This window comes from Populus alba, chromosome 19 (genome assembly GCF_005239225.2).
Source record: "Populus alba chromosome 19, ASM523922v2, whole genome shotgun sequence".
Classification (NCBI taxonomy): domain Eukaryota; kingdom Viridiplantae; phylum Streptophyta; class Magnoliopsida; order Malpighiales; family Salicaceae; genus Populus; species Populus alba.
This window is the reverse complement of record NC_133302.1, coordinates 20,176,885-20,192,788: the sequence shown is the minus strand read 5'-3', so window position 1 is coordinate 20,192,788 and position 15,904 is coordinate 20,176,885. Positions and strand designations below refer to the sequence as shown.

The following is a 15,904-nucleotide window of genomic DNA, read 5'->3' as shown; positions in this document are numbered from 1 at the left end:
CCACAAATTACATTTATTTTCCTTTTTGATATTTTGTCGCAATTTCTTTGATTCTGAAACACAGAATAAAAGGAAAGGATTATCATGCTGACACTCTTCTTTTTTTATCTTATACTTAGACACTTGTATATATTAAAGTATCTCGCTACATCGAACTCAAAAAGTGAATTAAAAACACACACATGCGCAAGCATATGCACACATGCACGCGCGCATAAACTAAATCCGCATTTCACTGTAAATATTGGATATACATTCATAAAATATTATTTAGCAAATGAAACTAAAACATTTTATCACAATTTAAAAAGAGTATTTTTTCCTTCTTTTATAAGCAGACAATATTGATACTTTAACATTCATATATATATCAAAATATCTCGCTACACCAATATTTTAATTTGGAACATTAAAAAATTAATCGAACACATTACCTATAATTTAAAATATTAGGGGAAAGTACAATGACAATACGTTTTTGCGTGTGGCTCTAAAAAATATGTTTGTTTTTTTTTTCAAATAATTTTTTTTTAATTTTATCATTTTAATATTAGAATTTTTTTTTTATTGGGTTATCTTACTCACAAGATATGAATCGCGAGTTTGGCAAATTAACTTAGTTGGCTGGGATTTTATTCTTCATTATTTAACTTTTTTTTTTTAATTTTATCATTTAATATTGATTTAATTAAGAATTAGACTTTATAATTTATTTTATTTTGCTTTTTATTAGGTTAATCCATTTCTCGTAATCCAAGAATAGTTCTTAGTAGATTAATCTTGAGTTGACTCGGTTGTTTTTTTGTGTTTTTTGTTTAATTAAATTTCTTTTCAATTTTATCATTGAATATTAGGTCGGTTAGAAATTGAACATTTATAATTTATTTTGATTTCTTTTTTATTAGGATATCTTGGTCTCATGATTAAGGTTGCAAGTTTTGGTATTTTAACCCTGGTTAAATCAATGTTATTTTTTTTTATTTTCTTTCAAGAGGTCATCTTGGTCTCGTGTCCTTCAACATTAGATTTGTTTTTTATTGGGTTGTCCATGTTTTCATGACCTAAATTGCGTATTTGAAAAATTAATCTTAATTTTTTATAACTGACTTTTTTCTCAATTTCATTATTTAATATTGTCTTTGATTGAGAATTAGACTTTATTATTTATTTTAGTTTGATTTTTATGAGATTATTTCAGCTTGATGACCTAAAAATAGTGCTTAACAAGTTAACATATATTGACTTAGCTTATTTTTTTTAATTAAGATTTTTACAATTTTATTATTTAGCATTGAGTCCGATAGGATCGATTGAGTATGTGTTGGATTAATCAATATTTTATTGATTGATTTATTAATCAGATATTTTTAATCTGGAAGACTTTCAAGCTAAGATTATATAAATTATATAAATGTAATTGTTGATTAATTTATAATGTTTAAGTTTTTTTTTTTCTTGTTTTGGCTTATCATTAAAGACAATAGAGATGAAATGCTTTCTATCATAATAGGGTATTACCTGCCTTTTTCAATGTTGTCTATGCTCTTGAACTTGACAAATGCTCAAATGTGAATAAATCACTCGTCAACATAACTTCCTAGCAAGGCAAGTTGTTTTTTGGGACAATAAAAAGTTTTCAAAAAAACCTTTATTGTTAATTCCCTAAGCATAACTTCCTAACAAGGCAAAGGATTTTGAAACACAAAAGAAAAAAAAAGAAGAAAGGAAGACCATGTTGTATATCAAAGTATCTCGTTAAATCAATATTTATCAAACTTAAAAAGTGAATTAAAAAACACTCATTTATGTACAAGCATATGCATGCATCCATACACATAAACTAAATCAACATTTTACTTATTAGGGATTAAATTTTTTTTATATATTTTTTATTTTTTTCTATATTGTTATCTCAGTTTTATAACCTGAGTCGCAAGTTTGATAAGTCAACTTGAGTTTTTTTTTTTAAGTTTTTTTTTAATAGATTTTGTTTTTAATTTTATCATTTAACTTTGAGTTGATTGAGAATTAACCTTTATAATTTATTTTAATTTATTTTTCATAGGGTTATCATAGTCTCATAACTCAAGTCATAGATTTGACATTTTAACCTAAGTTGATCTAAGTCAATCTAATATGTTATTATCTTAATATTAAAAAAAAAATATCATCTTGAATTATTTTTAGTCAAATTATGTTTTTATTAGTTATCCGAGTTACTTTTTGGACCCTCAAAATCAATCATGTCATATTGAGTCAACACTAACACGGTTTAAATTTCTTTTCCACTAAAATATACATTAGCAGTATCTAAATATTTTCTTATGTTCAAGAAAAATTTGACCCAACCTACAATGTAGCTAGCGCAGGTCAATAATCTAGTACACACACTAAACTAAAACAATATCTCACTATACATGTACATACATTCATAAAACACTATTAAGAGAATCAAACCAAAAAATTCAATCACAAATTGTTTTAAAATTCTTTATTTTCTATTTGTAACTAACAATTTATTCCAAATAATGAATGCTTTTTTTAAATACAACTGAATTTTATTCGATAGCAAATCAAGGACTGGGTATTTTAGGCAAAATTATTATTATTATTATTATTATTATTATATGAAAATATACTTACTATGATATTAATTATTAGTAACTATCTAATTCCCTCTTCTAAAGCATAACTTGCTAGCAAGCCAAATGATTTTGGAATACAAAAGTGAAAAGGAAAGGATGACTATGCTAACACTTCTTCCTTTTTTAATGTTCTTTATAATACTTAGACACTCGTGCACATCAATGTATCTTGCTACATTAATAGTTATTGAACTTAGAAATTGAATAAAAAACACTCATTTATGAAATTTTATTTGATAGCAAATCTGGAATTGACTGTTTTTGTTTGAATTTTGTTTCACAAATTTTAGCTAAAATTTAAAATTTTTTGTCTCATTATTGAAAAACATCATCATCATCATCATTATTATTATAACCTAATTTTTTAATTTAAAAAAATAAAACAAAAAAAAATAAATGGATTAAAAAATAATTTGAGAATTGGGTTAAGACAACACAAATTGAAAGTTGGAGGATTAATAATGACGGAATTATAAATTTGGTAGTCAATGTGGTAAAACATTAGAAGAATTAATAAGTTTGGGGACTTAATTAAACTTTGATTTAAAGTTCAAGGATCAAAGTGAATAAGCAGTAACACTATAGGGGTTAATTGATTTTTTCAAGGGTAATTTTGATTGAATTGAAAGTTAAAAAGTCAATTAAGGAGTGAATTGATTAAATTGAAAACCAAGTACTGTTTTGTAAATGGCTTTGAAATTTAGAGATTCAATTGCAATTTGATCTAGGGTAACATTAAGGAAAAAATAAAGATTTTTCTTGATTAGAGTCGTGGTTGTTAAGTGTCAGAAGTTTAAAGGTCAAATTAAAAATAGTTATTTCGAGTGTAACAGTGTCATTTTCAACATTGTTTATCATCTCTTCATCCTCCTGAAAACCGGATTCACAGGAAACACAACCAAAAAAATTAAAGCTGCCAATATCCCCACCCACACGATGAATCTCCTGTTCAACTCTGAGAACCATTGTAACGCAAACATAAGAAATGAATTAGCTAATGTGTTCATAAGAAACAGATATAAAACTCTGGTACAAGGACCACATGCAATCGACTTTATTCCTGCGTTTAACAGTAAAAACATCATAAAACCCGCAGAAACCTATGACAAATAATATCGATTTATGGCAAACTTCTTATAGTTGTAGTTATATCATATATAGGCTTTGAAGAGGTAACTAGCTTCTTATCAGCAAAAGATATATAAACACAATCAGCAAACAAGCCACTTCAAGATTTTACGATTTAGGAAATCAAAACAACCACACGTAAGTTTTTCAAAAACAATAAGAAATTTTTATAAAATACATCTGAATTTTATTTGATAGGAAATTTATAATTGATTGTTTCTCTAGAATAACTTATCTTATAAATCCTTGTGTAAAGGAACTAAACATTAGGAGCGTGATTGAAATTATAGTAGTGATTTAAAATATTTTTTTATTTGAAAATATATTAAAATAATTTTTTTTATTTTTAACATTAATATATTAAAACAATTTAAAAATATAATTTTTTTATTTTAAATAAAAAATAAATTTTTTACAAAAAATTTATAAATACAACTTACATTGCATTTCCAAACAACACCTTACACAGGACAAGGAAGAAGCTCCACCAATGAGTCAGACGGTGATAGCAAGCCACAAGGAAGGTAATTAATATCCTATCATGGTAAACAACGTGGCAACCCCAAATAATATCCTAGTGGTTTCCTTGTCTATCTTTTCATCCTTGACCATTTCCGAACCTTGAATCAGCGAAATCAAAAGGTGAATGAAGACAGCAAAAATTGAGAGCACTATTGACATTTCATCTGATATGACAAATACGATAAAAGTAGTTTTTTTAGCTAGAATTGCAGTGCTCTGATATAACAAATCATCCCCTTTCTTTTTATTTTTCTCATCATTCCCTCTTCTCAAAACCTTGCGCCGGCGGCTAGGCGGTCCACTGCCAACGTCTTCTAGGGATTCTAGGATCTCTTCCTGCAAAAAGCTTAGGGTAAAATATCGTAGATATCCATCATTTTTAGCTATTTAATAAATATCATATATCAACTTTCGGGCCTTTAATTTTCAGATAACCCAATATATTATTGTTTATTGTTACTCTCCTTAATTGTTGTAAGATTATGTTAAGTTTCTATTTGATTTTTCAACTTTAATTTTCAGATTTTTTAAATTTTAATTAATTGTTTTGTTTTCATTCATTTGTACTACTTTTCGTTTTTAGATGGAAGGGCTTGTTTCCTTTGTCATCCTTCTTCGTTTTAAGTCTGTCAAGTTATGGAATCTCCCATAGTTATTGCCGCATGTAGAGCAGTTCTACCATTAGGGCCGCCATAGTCCACTGAAACGCATTTTCCTATGATTTCATCGACTACCTTTCCTCGTTCTTCGCTTCCCCATGGGATGATGGAAGCAGCGATATAAAGTGGAGTTTCTCCATGAACATTGGCGGGATATGAAAACTGACGGTCCTCTTTAGTCAATATTTTCACCACACGGCTCTGGCTATTTCGAGCTGCCTCGTGCAACGCTGTATCTCCTTCTCCATTGGTCATCCTCAACATCATTTTAGCTTTAGTTATTCTGCTCTCCGGATCTGAAGGTAGAGCTTTTGCACGGTGAAAGAGGAGTTCTACCACATTGGAATGGCCATATCTTGCTGCCAAATGGAGGGGGGTTTCTCCTTTTTTATTGGCTTGGAATAACAGTGGTGGACACCTTCCAAGAATTTTATCAACAAAATAATTGGATTCCGGTTCCGTTGTTTGGTTTCTTAAGTAGACATGAAGAATGGTGTTCTCGTCTGGAGTCAATAACTGATTGAGGCAGGTTTGACAATTCTCAAAGGGACCGATATTGCCTGCTTCTGCAGCTTTGAACAAGACAGGATCCATAAATGAAATGTAAATAAATGAAGGGGAGGAGAAAGTACTGTGGAACAAAGGGTCCACTCAACTGATCACAAGCTGCTGATTTCTTTGTTTTTTAACAAAAGAGAAAGCATGATATATGAATCATGTTTAGGACCTTTTTCAAATCATTGCCATATATATATAAGATTTGGGGTTCTAACAAGATATTCATGTTAATCACAAATAGAATCATAATGCAAATAACTTCATCTTTTAGGTGATTGTTGAGCAAAATGGCTATGGATGGAGTTGACTATTAACAAGAACTGGAAGTGTATTTCCCACAATTATTACAATATTTCTTCAAGCCAAAATGAACTTGCTGACAAATTAGTAAGTAACTGGCAGCTGTCATCAAAATAGAGTATTAATAAGAACAGGGGAACTGGTACCCGTCGCCAGAGAAAGGCCAGAAGAGTGGGGGGGACGAACGAACGAGAAGAAGAGGAAAAGAGTAAAGGAACGAACAAAGAAAACCAGGAAGACAGAAAAAACGAACAGAGACTCAGAAACGAAAACAAAGACCGAAAGAAAGACGAGAGGGCGAAGAAGAAAAACACAGAGGACAAACAAGAAACAGAGAGCAGAGGAGAAAGGCAGAAGGGGAGAGACCGAGAGAGAATTAAAAGAAGTAAGACCAGAAGAGAAGCACGCGAAACACAGAAGTACAGGGAAGAAAGTAGCTTTGGCCAGCCATTACACCTTCGCCATCGTCTTCGTCCCCAAGCACCAGAAAAACATAGAGGACAAACAAGAAACAGAGAGCAGAGGAGAGAGGCAGAAGGGGAGAGAACCGAGAGAGAAAAGAAGCAAGACCAGAAGAGAAGCGCACGAAAAACAGAAGCAGAGGGAAGAGAGTAGCTTTAGCCAGCCAGTACACATTCGCCATCATCTTCTCCCCCAAGCACCAGGTAAGCTACGTACGTTTCCCCACCCCTTACATTTTAATCACCCTTTGACTATAGCAAGCGTGCGTAAACAAATTCACGCCCGCCTGCTAATAAAAGTCCATCAGGTTACTGGTTTGGGTCAGCAACTAGACTGAACTAGCTAGGTCTACCCCAGTACAATTAAGCTAGATCTGGTAAAAAAACAAAGAGCAGTTGAGGCTGTGCTAGGCCTAGATTTCAAGCCCAGCTGACCCAATTTGTTTTGGATCAAAGATATGTTTGGCAAAACAATTCTTATTTTTTTTTTCTTTTATTTTTATATTTATTCAAACAAATCATTTTTATTTGTGAAATGTGAATATGGTATCTGATACATATTTATCTTTTCTTTCATACAAAATATGTATGCTTTACTTTCAATTCAAATTTTACTAGTTTATTCATTGGCGACAGAGTCAAGAATAATATGATTTTTAGTGTTACGTAATATTTACAAATACTAGAGTTTGAAGTATTTATATCCGAATATTCATTAGTGCTAGAATCATAAATATTACAAGTAAACCATTGATAGCATAATACAACAAGCTTTTATCAACTTCAAATAAAATTAATAATGCAGTTTATCTTAAATAAAATGTTTAAAGGGTAATAATATTTTTTATTTTACATAATCAATTTTATATTATAAAATCTTCATTAACCAATTAAATTTTCAATAACTATAATATCATATAACGACTCATTTAGTTAGATCTTTCCCCTCTTGTAAGAAAACAAGATGTCAATTACCTATTATTTTCATAATTGAACTTTTAAATGTCGCCACGATCTCGATTGCCTCAAAAGACTGCTTTCCGGTTTACACTACAAAGAAGGTTATGTCTAGCTAAATTAACTCATAATTAAAAAATCAAAAACCTTAGGCCACAAGCTACGAAGCACCAAACCAAAAATAAGATACAAATAATCAATATGAATATATGACAATTAGCTCTTTTGTTTATTGAAGACAAGAGGCCCTTTTCCTTAATTGAAGCATCATTTAATTGATAGTTGATTTCTTGTGCTTCTGTCAGTTGTGAGTTCCGGTCGCCATAAGACTCTAAGCTCTAAAGCAAAATTACTGCGACCCCTTGTGGATGACATTGGTTGATTTATGGCCCAACTGCAGTGGCACAAAAGCAATGTGTTATAGCTAAGAAAGAGGGATAGGCTGAGTAGCCGAGAGAGACATTAACACACACGTACTGCTGCAATATTTCCTGAACGGGAGAGGGCGGCAAGTACACTTTGCCAACAACAATCCTTTACATGATTATGGCAGGAACGGCATTTTTTCCACTCATGATCACCTGTAATTGCAGTACGTCGATGAGTTCATATAATTAATTAAATAGTGCGATTAATGGCAGAAAGTTAATACAGACACAACGCCCATCAAAACCTAATGCATCAGGTCTTGGTTTAAAACACAAATTCTTGTTAGCAAAAATTGCTAGGATTTATAAATATTTTTGTTTGTAAATGGGCATTTTATATTTCTCTATTTTTCTAAAAAAACTGAAGAGGACTAAAAGCTGTTTCCAAGTACTCCACTATAAGAGAAAAATTTGAAAAAAAAAATGTTAAGAGAATAAGAATTAAAAGTGAATTATCATATTTTAAGAAATTTTAATTGAAAATCGATTAAACTTGCTAATTTCAATTGTATTGTATGTGATAAGAAGAGACCTAAATTTGCTTCATACGTAAGTGTTATTGACCGGAACAGTTTGATTGGATTAAAACGAAACATGTGAAAGTAAACACGACTAAACTTAAATTAAATAAACTATAAACAAATATTTTATGGATAATAGTAAATACTAATATAAATCAAGCCAAAATCTAAATTAAACATAATTATAAAAATAACTTAAAATCACTTATATAAAATTTAAAAAATATATTTATGGTTTTAAAACGAGAAATGGAATAAAAAGGGAGGGACATATACCAGAACAAAGAATTTTTCCCCTTCAAAATTTTTTTATCCCCTTACCTTTCCTCCACGAAAATATGAGGGTTAAATGATAACCTCGTTAAAATGATTCCCTCTTTCTAAATTTGTACCAAACATGAGGGATGAAAATTGAAAGTAGGGAACCTCTCTTACCCTTGTACCAAAATTAACCTAAAAACCAAGTTTCTTGTTTGGTTCACTTTTTTTTTTTAATTTTAATGTAAAACCAAATGATAACTTTTATTTTCTATTTTAAAAAATAGAAACACAAAATACAAAAAAATAAATCAATAAGTAAAGGCATCCTAGAAGTCAAAACCTCAAGAACAACAACACTGACAGGAAGAGCAATAATTAAAGAGCCTATTTGCTGACTACGTACAGAGATGATCACATAAAGTTTTTTTTAAAAAAAGATTTATACTTTTTGCAGTACTTTATATGAATCTATGTATAACTCCTCCGTTTTTTTTTTTTTTTTTTAACATACATCAAAACAAGAGTTATTAAAATTCTAGCTTCGATTTATTTATTTTTTGTTCAGAGATAATGATGTATAAATTGAAGTCGCTGTAAATGAAGAGGGGATCACTTCAGATATTTCATCAACTCAGATTTTATACATGGGATCGTACCATTTGCTGTATCACCAGGCAATTGGGATGGCCGACTGGTAGGTGTTGTAGACAATGTTGCTGGTGAAGAAGTTTTCGCTGTTGCTGCTGTTAGCGGCCGCGTCAGTGATGATGGCTTTGTCGTTTCAACAAGTGAAGTAATGGTACCAAAACTAATTAGAAAACCCGCAGTACTACTCGAAGATGCTGAAGGGTCTGAAATATGAGTTGACGTTTTCGTTCCATTGTTTTTAGAAGGTTGAGTTTGTGAAGATGAGAATATGTCTGGGGTTACAGATGGTTGAATTTGTGATGTTGGTGACAGTGGCAGCAGCTGTTGTGAAGGTTGAGATGGCGGCTGTTGTGGAGGTTGAGATGGCGGCTGTTTTGGAGGTCGAGATGCATTGTTGTTCATCGACTCTTTGTTATTACGCGTATCCCGGAAGGTTGAGAATATGTCTGGTTTTTCTCCCTGATGATCAGGGGTTACTGATGGTTGAATTTGTGATGTTGGTAGCTGTGGCCGCAGCTGTTGTGAAGGTTGAGATGCGGCGTTGTTCATCGACCCTTTGTTATCACGCTTATCCCGGAAGGTATTGGGTGGAAGAGGAGGAAAGTCTCGTGGAGACTCGATAGCATAATTTTTAAATGGAGGCATCCTAGCAAAGTTATCATGGTGGGAAGGCACTTTTGATCTTGAAGATGGATTATTGTGATACCAATTTGTGTTAGGAGCGTAATTGGCAGCACTCTCGCGCACCATTATGACCACGTCCACGTCTCGATGGCTTTCTCCCTTCTCATCCCTGTAAAACAAGCCTCTTATAGTACAAACTTGAGAAAGATGGACTTCTTTTTTCTTTTTCCCTTTTCATTTACTGGGTCAAATGACCATTCCCTTGAAAAAGTTTTTTTTTTTTTTGTAGAATTTAGTTCTTACCTAACGAAAAAATAATAATTTTCAGAAATAAGTAAATAAAAATCTCTCATACATTTTAGTATACAACTTAAAAATATATTATTAGAACATGTAGTTTATTTTAAAAAATCATCGTAACTTTCTTCGTTTTTCTTCTTTGCTCGTAGACTTTTGGCAATATTTATCGGATTTTCTCGAATACAAGGGAACCATCATCCAAACTATTAGTTTTAGTGATTTTTTTCATGAAAACACTGTTGTTCCCTCCATGATTTGGTTACATCAAACCATAATTATTAAAACTGATTTGAAAATTGACCCGATCAAGAAGCCGGGTCTCAAGTTATATGGGTTGACCCGGGTCAATTTGAATCAACATGGAAAAATTAAAAAATATTTAATATTTTAATATTTCATATAAAAAAAATTAAGAAACAATCCATGTGAATATAGGCTATATATGTTATAAATAATAAAGTTTAAAAGATTATTTCAAAAGGTTTTTTAACCCACATTGCAAAGATATTATATTATTCTTTTATTAAAGTATTTAAACTAAAAAAATTTTTATCCTACATTAAAAAAAACATAATTTTTTTCTTGTGAACATAGAATATATATACTAAAGGACTTCAAATTTCATATTGAAAAAAAAATAATTTTTATCTTGTGAATAGAGATATATATACTAAAGAGTTTCAAATCTGACATTAAAAAAAAAATATATTCTTCTAGTATTTATATAGTGAAATTTGAAAAAAAGTTAATAACCAACTAAAAAATATATAAAAAATGGGTCTTTAAATAGGAGAAAAAACACATTAAAAAAAAAGATATTTACTGGATTTTGCCGGGTCACTCGAATCACGGGTCGACTAGGCAGGTCAACCATGTTTTTGCTTATGCTAGTGTTTCATTTTACCCGGACTGGTCCAACCATTGAGTTGACTGGATCCCGGGTCAACTCTCCAAGTTTGATAACTATGCTACAAACACATATAGAATATATAAATCGATACATAAAAAAGATTCAAACGAACAAATTTGTAAACAGAATATGAGCTTCAAAATTTAGATAGAGGAAAATAACAATTCTATGACCTTGAACAAACTTAGAAATATTGACTCAATCTCCAAATAATAAGCTAACCAAAAGAAGAATAGAAATCCTGCTAAATTAATATTTCATAAGTAAACATTAATTCTAAAGTAATGAAACTTTATATATATATATATATATAATCTCGATAAAATAATAATTTTGATTAAATAATATTTAATATCTAAATTAATTAATAATTTTTTATAGTCCAAAGAGTATTAATTTTTAGATATTTAACTGTATTATTTTTTATGATGCTGAATCTGTGGTTAAAGTCTCCATCATTGCCAATTCCTCTTTTCTACGATTTTTCTCATAATAGAAAGCCAAACAAACTTCTCTCCACTTGCAAGGAGTCCAGCTAGAGGGTCCATAATTGAAATAAAATTGTTTTCTTCAACTTTACTTTGTCCCTATTGTTCCTTAAAGTATCATATTTGATATACTTGATTCATGACACAAAAACCCTGTAATTTGATCCAATTATTGATGCACACACAAACTAGAGAAATAACAGACAAACATTAAACACAAAACTTTAATGAAGAGAAGGAATTGCAAATGTTAACTTTAAATTCACAACTTTATTCTTTTTATCATAATCTATTTTTAGGTTATTTTTTTCAAATTTTCCTTCCAAAATAAAAATAAAAAATAAAATAATAATAACAAGAAGACTGACAACTTTACAAAAACAATCTAGGGAGGATTTGAAATATGTGAAAAAATCAAGCTGGAAATTTTTTACAGCTTGATCATACCCTATTGTACCAAAGACTGAGGAGACAATCATATTCAAAATCAAATTAAATAATTATTAGATGAATTTACATAAAAATTAAGTCCAATGACGCAATTAGATTTTTAATATACCAATTTGATTTAATCATAGGAAGAAAATAAAATTTTAATTATGTTTAAGAATTAATTTGGGTCCAATTAAAGAATTTAATCAGATGCAAAGATTTAATTATACTTTAAATAGGTCAAATTAATTTCATTATGGACTTAATTGGTGAAACATTAAGTTTTGAAGTTCAATTTGTGTTCAATTGAGAAAATTAAAATTTTAGAGGACCAAACATAATTTTTACAAAGTCAATTAACTGTAATCAAGGGTAAAATCGCAAGAAAATCAAAGTTTAGGGTCAATTGAGAGCTAAATTGAAGAAATTCGCAACCAATGATTTTTTAAAAAAAAAACGCTAAACTTCAGGGATCTAATTTGGTTGAAGACAAGGGTGCAATTAAAGACAATTGAAAGTTTAATAGTCAAATGATGGTCAATTTGCATAAATCCAAAATCAATGACCACAATGAAAAAGACGTTGAAATTCAGGGTTGATATTGAAATTAGGCAGGGGCAAAATTGTATAAAATTAAAAGTTTGAAGTTAATTAAAAATGTAATTAAAAGAAATCCAAAGTCTTAGGACTAAATTAAACCTTAACCAAATTTCTAAGTTAAAACCCTTAAAGCCAAATCGATGTTGTTATTTGAGTTTGATCTAACAGTCGAATAAAAAATTATGGGTTTTTTTAAGCTATCATTATGGTTTTGAGTGACTAGACCACCTTTTAGGTCTAAACTTTTTTTATTGGTCTATAAATATAACTGTTATGTCATTCAAATAATCTGTTTGAGACAAATTCTCATCTAGTTGTGATAGATTTATACTTAACTACTCAGAATTATTTGTCATATTGATTGCGTCCATTACTCATGTTGAATTCAAAATGTTTTTTTTTTCATATAAACACTGAGATATGATCTATTATACAATTAAAAAAATTGTTGTTAGAGAGGAAATGCAAGAGTGCATGTTGAGAGTGCAAAACTACTTGATCTTTAGATATATCAAAGCTTTAACAATGATAAAACGACTTTGAACTTTTGTTAAATACAAATTAAGGGAGAAAAAAAATCTTCTGTCTTATATATTATAGACATATAAGATCCATATTTACTTGTCGGAGTTATTATAGATTGTTTAATGTTGTAGATAATGGTGTAAAACTTTCTATATATGTTTCTCAAATTCTTTATTTCTTCTAGAATAAATAAATGTCAACTAATATTAAAGGAGTTATTGATGACTTAAATAGTAGAGGGCTGACATTAAAAAATTACTGATGTAGAGGGACTTAATTAACTATTATACCAATAAAGGGACTAATTAAAACATATTTTAAAAGTTCAGGGATAAATGACATCCTTAACATCCTTTGTTCATCTTTTGAATCTTAACATGATGAGACCCTTGCTTTATATAAAAGCGTGGAGTAAACTTCTCCTTGTGTGGAATTCTTCCCAACTTTATAACCTTGTCAAGAAATTTTATGGTATTTCAATTCTAATTATTAATAGATATTTACAATATAATAGAGATAGAGCTAAAGATACACATAAAAAAGAAAAAGAAAAAAGAGAGACATGTTTAAGGGAATTAAAAATTATTTTATTTAATAAATGAGAGAATTTTTATTATTGTTTTAGTAAATCCAAGCATGATTTTCTCTTTTTATTTTATTTTTATTTATTAATATGGGTGTTCGAGTCAGTTTATATGTACCTCAACTAATCCTACAGATCCTGAAATTAACGATCATATAAGCTTTTAATAATCTCAAGAAAACTCGAATTTGTAATCATTAGATAACAAACTCAAAACCTGATCTTATTTATTGAGATTGATCCATCTTTTTTATAACTATTAGTTATAACATAATTGACAACATGTTGTCAACCAATCCTTTCCGGTATTTTTTAATAGCCTTTCCTTCTTTTAACCTCTACTTTCTTGGTGAGATTGAGAGAACCAACAGCTGAGCTAGCCACCTCACTTTTTGCTAACTAGTTTACAAACGATGGGGTGAGAAAGTGGTTGTACTGGCCTCAGCATATTATTCCAAGTTCCGAGCTCGTTCATCCTGCAATCGTGCAGCTGTATTGGTTATTCCCGCCACTCTTTCTTCAATGCTTGATGTCCTCTGTGATTTTCTGATTGAAGTTGCTTACTTAGAGATTATTTACTAGGCTCTATTTTCATATTTAACTAAGAAGAATTAGCCGTTCCTGGGCTTTTCTGTTCGAGTTTCTTGTTTCTTCTTAACCGGCTTGTTCCTTTTTATTTTTTTCGTTTGTGATATTTTATTCTGAATTATCAAAGAAGACTTCTCCATTAAACACACAAGATTGTGGTTAGAAATCTAAAATTTAAGTTCATTCTTTTCCAGGATTTCAATCAATTTGGAAGAAATGGCGGAAGCAAATCCAACTGATCAACAAGAAGGCGGTCAATGGCTGATTAACATCAAAACGCACTTTGCAGACTTAACTCCACTGTCCACAGGTTGGAGCATTTGCAAGGTTCCACTTAAGCTTCGGGATATGAATGCTGGTGCATACAATCCTCAAATTATCTCCATTGGTCCTCTACACCATGGAACAGACAATGTGCTGGACATGGAGGAACACAAATGGCACTATGCTCTATCCTTGCTTGAACGAACACGTGATGCAGAAAAGACATTAGATGAATGTGGCGAGACCATTCTAAATCATGATGCACTTGTTCGAGCATACTACCCGGGGTCAATCAAATATGACAGAACTGATCTTGCTAAAATGTTATTATTCGATGGTTGCTTTATCCTTGAACTTTTTTTAAGGTTTTCCAGTGATGATGCGAAAAGGCAGTATGATCCCATCTTCACGACTTCTTGGATGATCTCAACCCTACAACGTGACTTGGCGTTGCTAGAAAATCAGATTCCATTTTTTGTTCTTACGGAACTGTACAAACATATAGTGAGGCATACTGCTGCTGATCAACCGCGGCTCATGGAGCTGGCTCTTCGTTTCTTCAGACCAGATTTGAATACCAATGAAGGAGTAGGTGCCGGAATCAGTGGTAGGAATTTATGTCATTTGCTTGATCTCTTACACAGAAGCTACCTACCCTCTTCTCTGAGAGCAGATCTAAGAGGCGGGGCCGGGCCATGGAAACTAATATCTTGTGCAACGGAACTTCGTGCGGCTGGAATCAAGTTCCACAAGGATACAACAAAACATCAACTGGATTTGAGTTTCGAAAATGGTGTTTTCAAAATCCCACCATTGCAAATCCACGACTCAACAGATTCACTCTTCCGGAACCTAATTGCTTTTGAGCAAAGCATGCCAGGTTGTGGACAATACATGACGTCTTATGCATTACTTATGGATCGTCTTGTTGATACATCAAGTGATGTCGAATTACTTGCGAAAAAGAGAATCATACAAAATGATTTAGGTGGCTATGAAGATGTTACGGATCTGTTTAACAACATCTGCAAGCAGGTAGTTGTGCGAGAATTTTATTTTACCCAATTATGCGAACAAGTGGATGCGTACTATAACGAAAGCTGGCATGGATACAAGGCATCTTTGAAACAAGACTATTTCAAAAACCCATGGGCAATTATATCTTTCATTGCTGCGATTGTACTTCTCTTGCTTACTACATTACAAACCATATACTCAGTGCTTTCCTATTATCATAGCTAGCTAGCTGGTCTTTGTTGCATGCAAGTATGGCTAATTCGTGGCTAGCTCCACGCTGTACTCCTTTCGATTTCTCCTTCTGAACTTCAAATTTGTTTCATTAGCCTCTTCTCCGTGTGTGGTGTTCGTTAGCCTTGTTCTTAAGTTTGAATGACATATTTTTACCCAAGAAATATTAAATCTAAGTGGTAGATTTCGCTTTCTTTACCTTAATTATTATGTATTTATCTAAGGGGCTCCTTCGATATTCTTGTTAATATTTA

The 15,904-nt window shown here is 31.1% G+C and overlaps 3 protein-coding genes across 3 annotated transcripts; 1 reads left to right on the top strand and 2 right to left on the bottom strand.

Moving 5' to 3' along the window:
- Positions 1–4,924: 4,924 nt before the first annotated feature.
- Positions 4,925–5,548, bottom strand: LOC140955075 (uncharacterized). The gene has a single exon (XM_073406615.1). It carries the CDS (start codon positions 5,546–5,548, stop codon positions 4,925–4,927), a length of 624 nt encoding a protein of 207 aa, XP_073262716.1.
- A 1,779-nt stretch (positions 5,549–7,327) lies between these two features.
- Positions 7,328–9,869, bottom strand: LOC118038471 (uncharacterized). Its single transcript, XM_073406481.1, has 3 exons — positions 9,097–9,869; positions 7,708–7,811; positions 7,328–7,624 (listed from the first exon to the last, which is right to left on the bottom strand). The coding sequence occupies exons 1-3, from the start codon at positions 9,836–9,838 to the stop codon at positions 7,580–7,582; spliced, it is 891 nt and encodes a 296-aa protein (XP_073262582.1). The 5' UTR covers positions 9,839–9,869; the 3' UTR covers positions 7,328–7,579.
- Positions 9,870–13,917: 4,048 nt separating this feature from the next.
- On the top strand, positions 13,918–15,644 carry LOC118038509 (UPF0481 protein At3g47200-like). Its single transcript, XM_035044887.2, has 2 exons — positions 13,918–14,048; positions 14,333–15,644. The coding sequence occupies exon 2, from the start codon at positions 14,355–14,357 to the stop codon at positions 15,642–15,644; it is 1,290 nt and encodes a 429-aa protein (XP_034900778.1). The 5' UTR covers positions 13,918–14,048; positions 14,333–14,354.
- The last annotated feature ends 260 nt before the right edge of the window (positions 15,645–15,904 follow it).

Excerpts from the sequence above, each read along its gene's own strand:
- LOC140955075 (XM_073406615.1), bottom strand. The coding sequence starts at position 5,548 with ATGGATCCTGTCTTGTTCAAAGCTGCAGAAGCAGGCAATATCGGTCCC.
- LOC118038471 (XM_073406481.1), bottom strand. The coding sequence starts at position 9,838 with ATGGTGCGCGAGAGTGCTGCCAATTACGCTCCTAACACAAATTGGTAT. Across the intron at positions 7,812-9,096 it reads GCCTGGTGATACAGCAAATG|GTGATCATGAGTGGAAAAAA; the intron begins GTACGATCCCAT and ends CTGCAATTACAG. Across the intron at positions 7,625-7,707 it reads GTTCAGGAAATATTGCAGCA|TTGGGCCATAAATCAACCAA; the intron begins GTACGTGTGTGT and ends GTGCCACTGCAG.
- LOC118038509 (XM_035044887.2), top strand. The coding sequence starts at position 14,355 with ATGGCGGAAGCAAATCCAACTGATCAACAAGAAGGCGGTCAATGGCTG.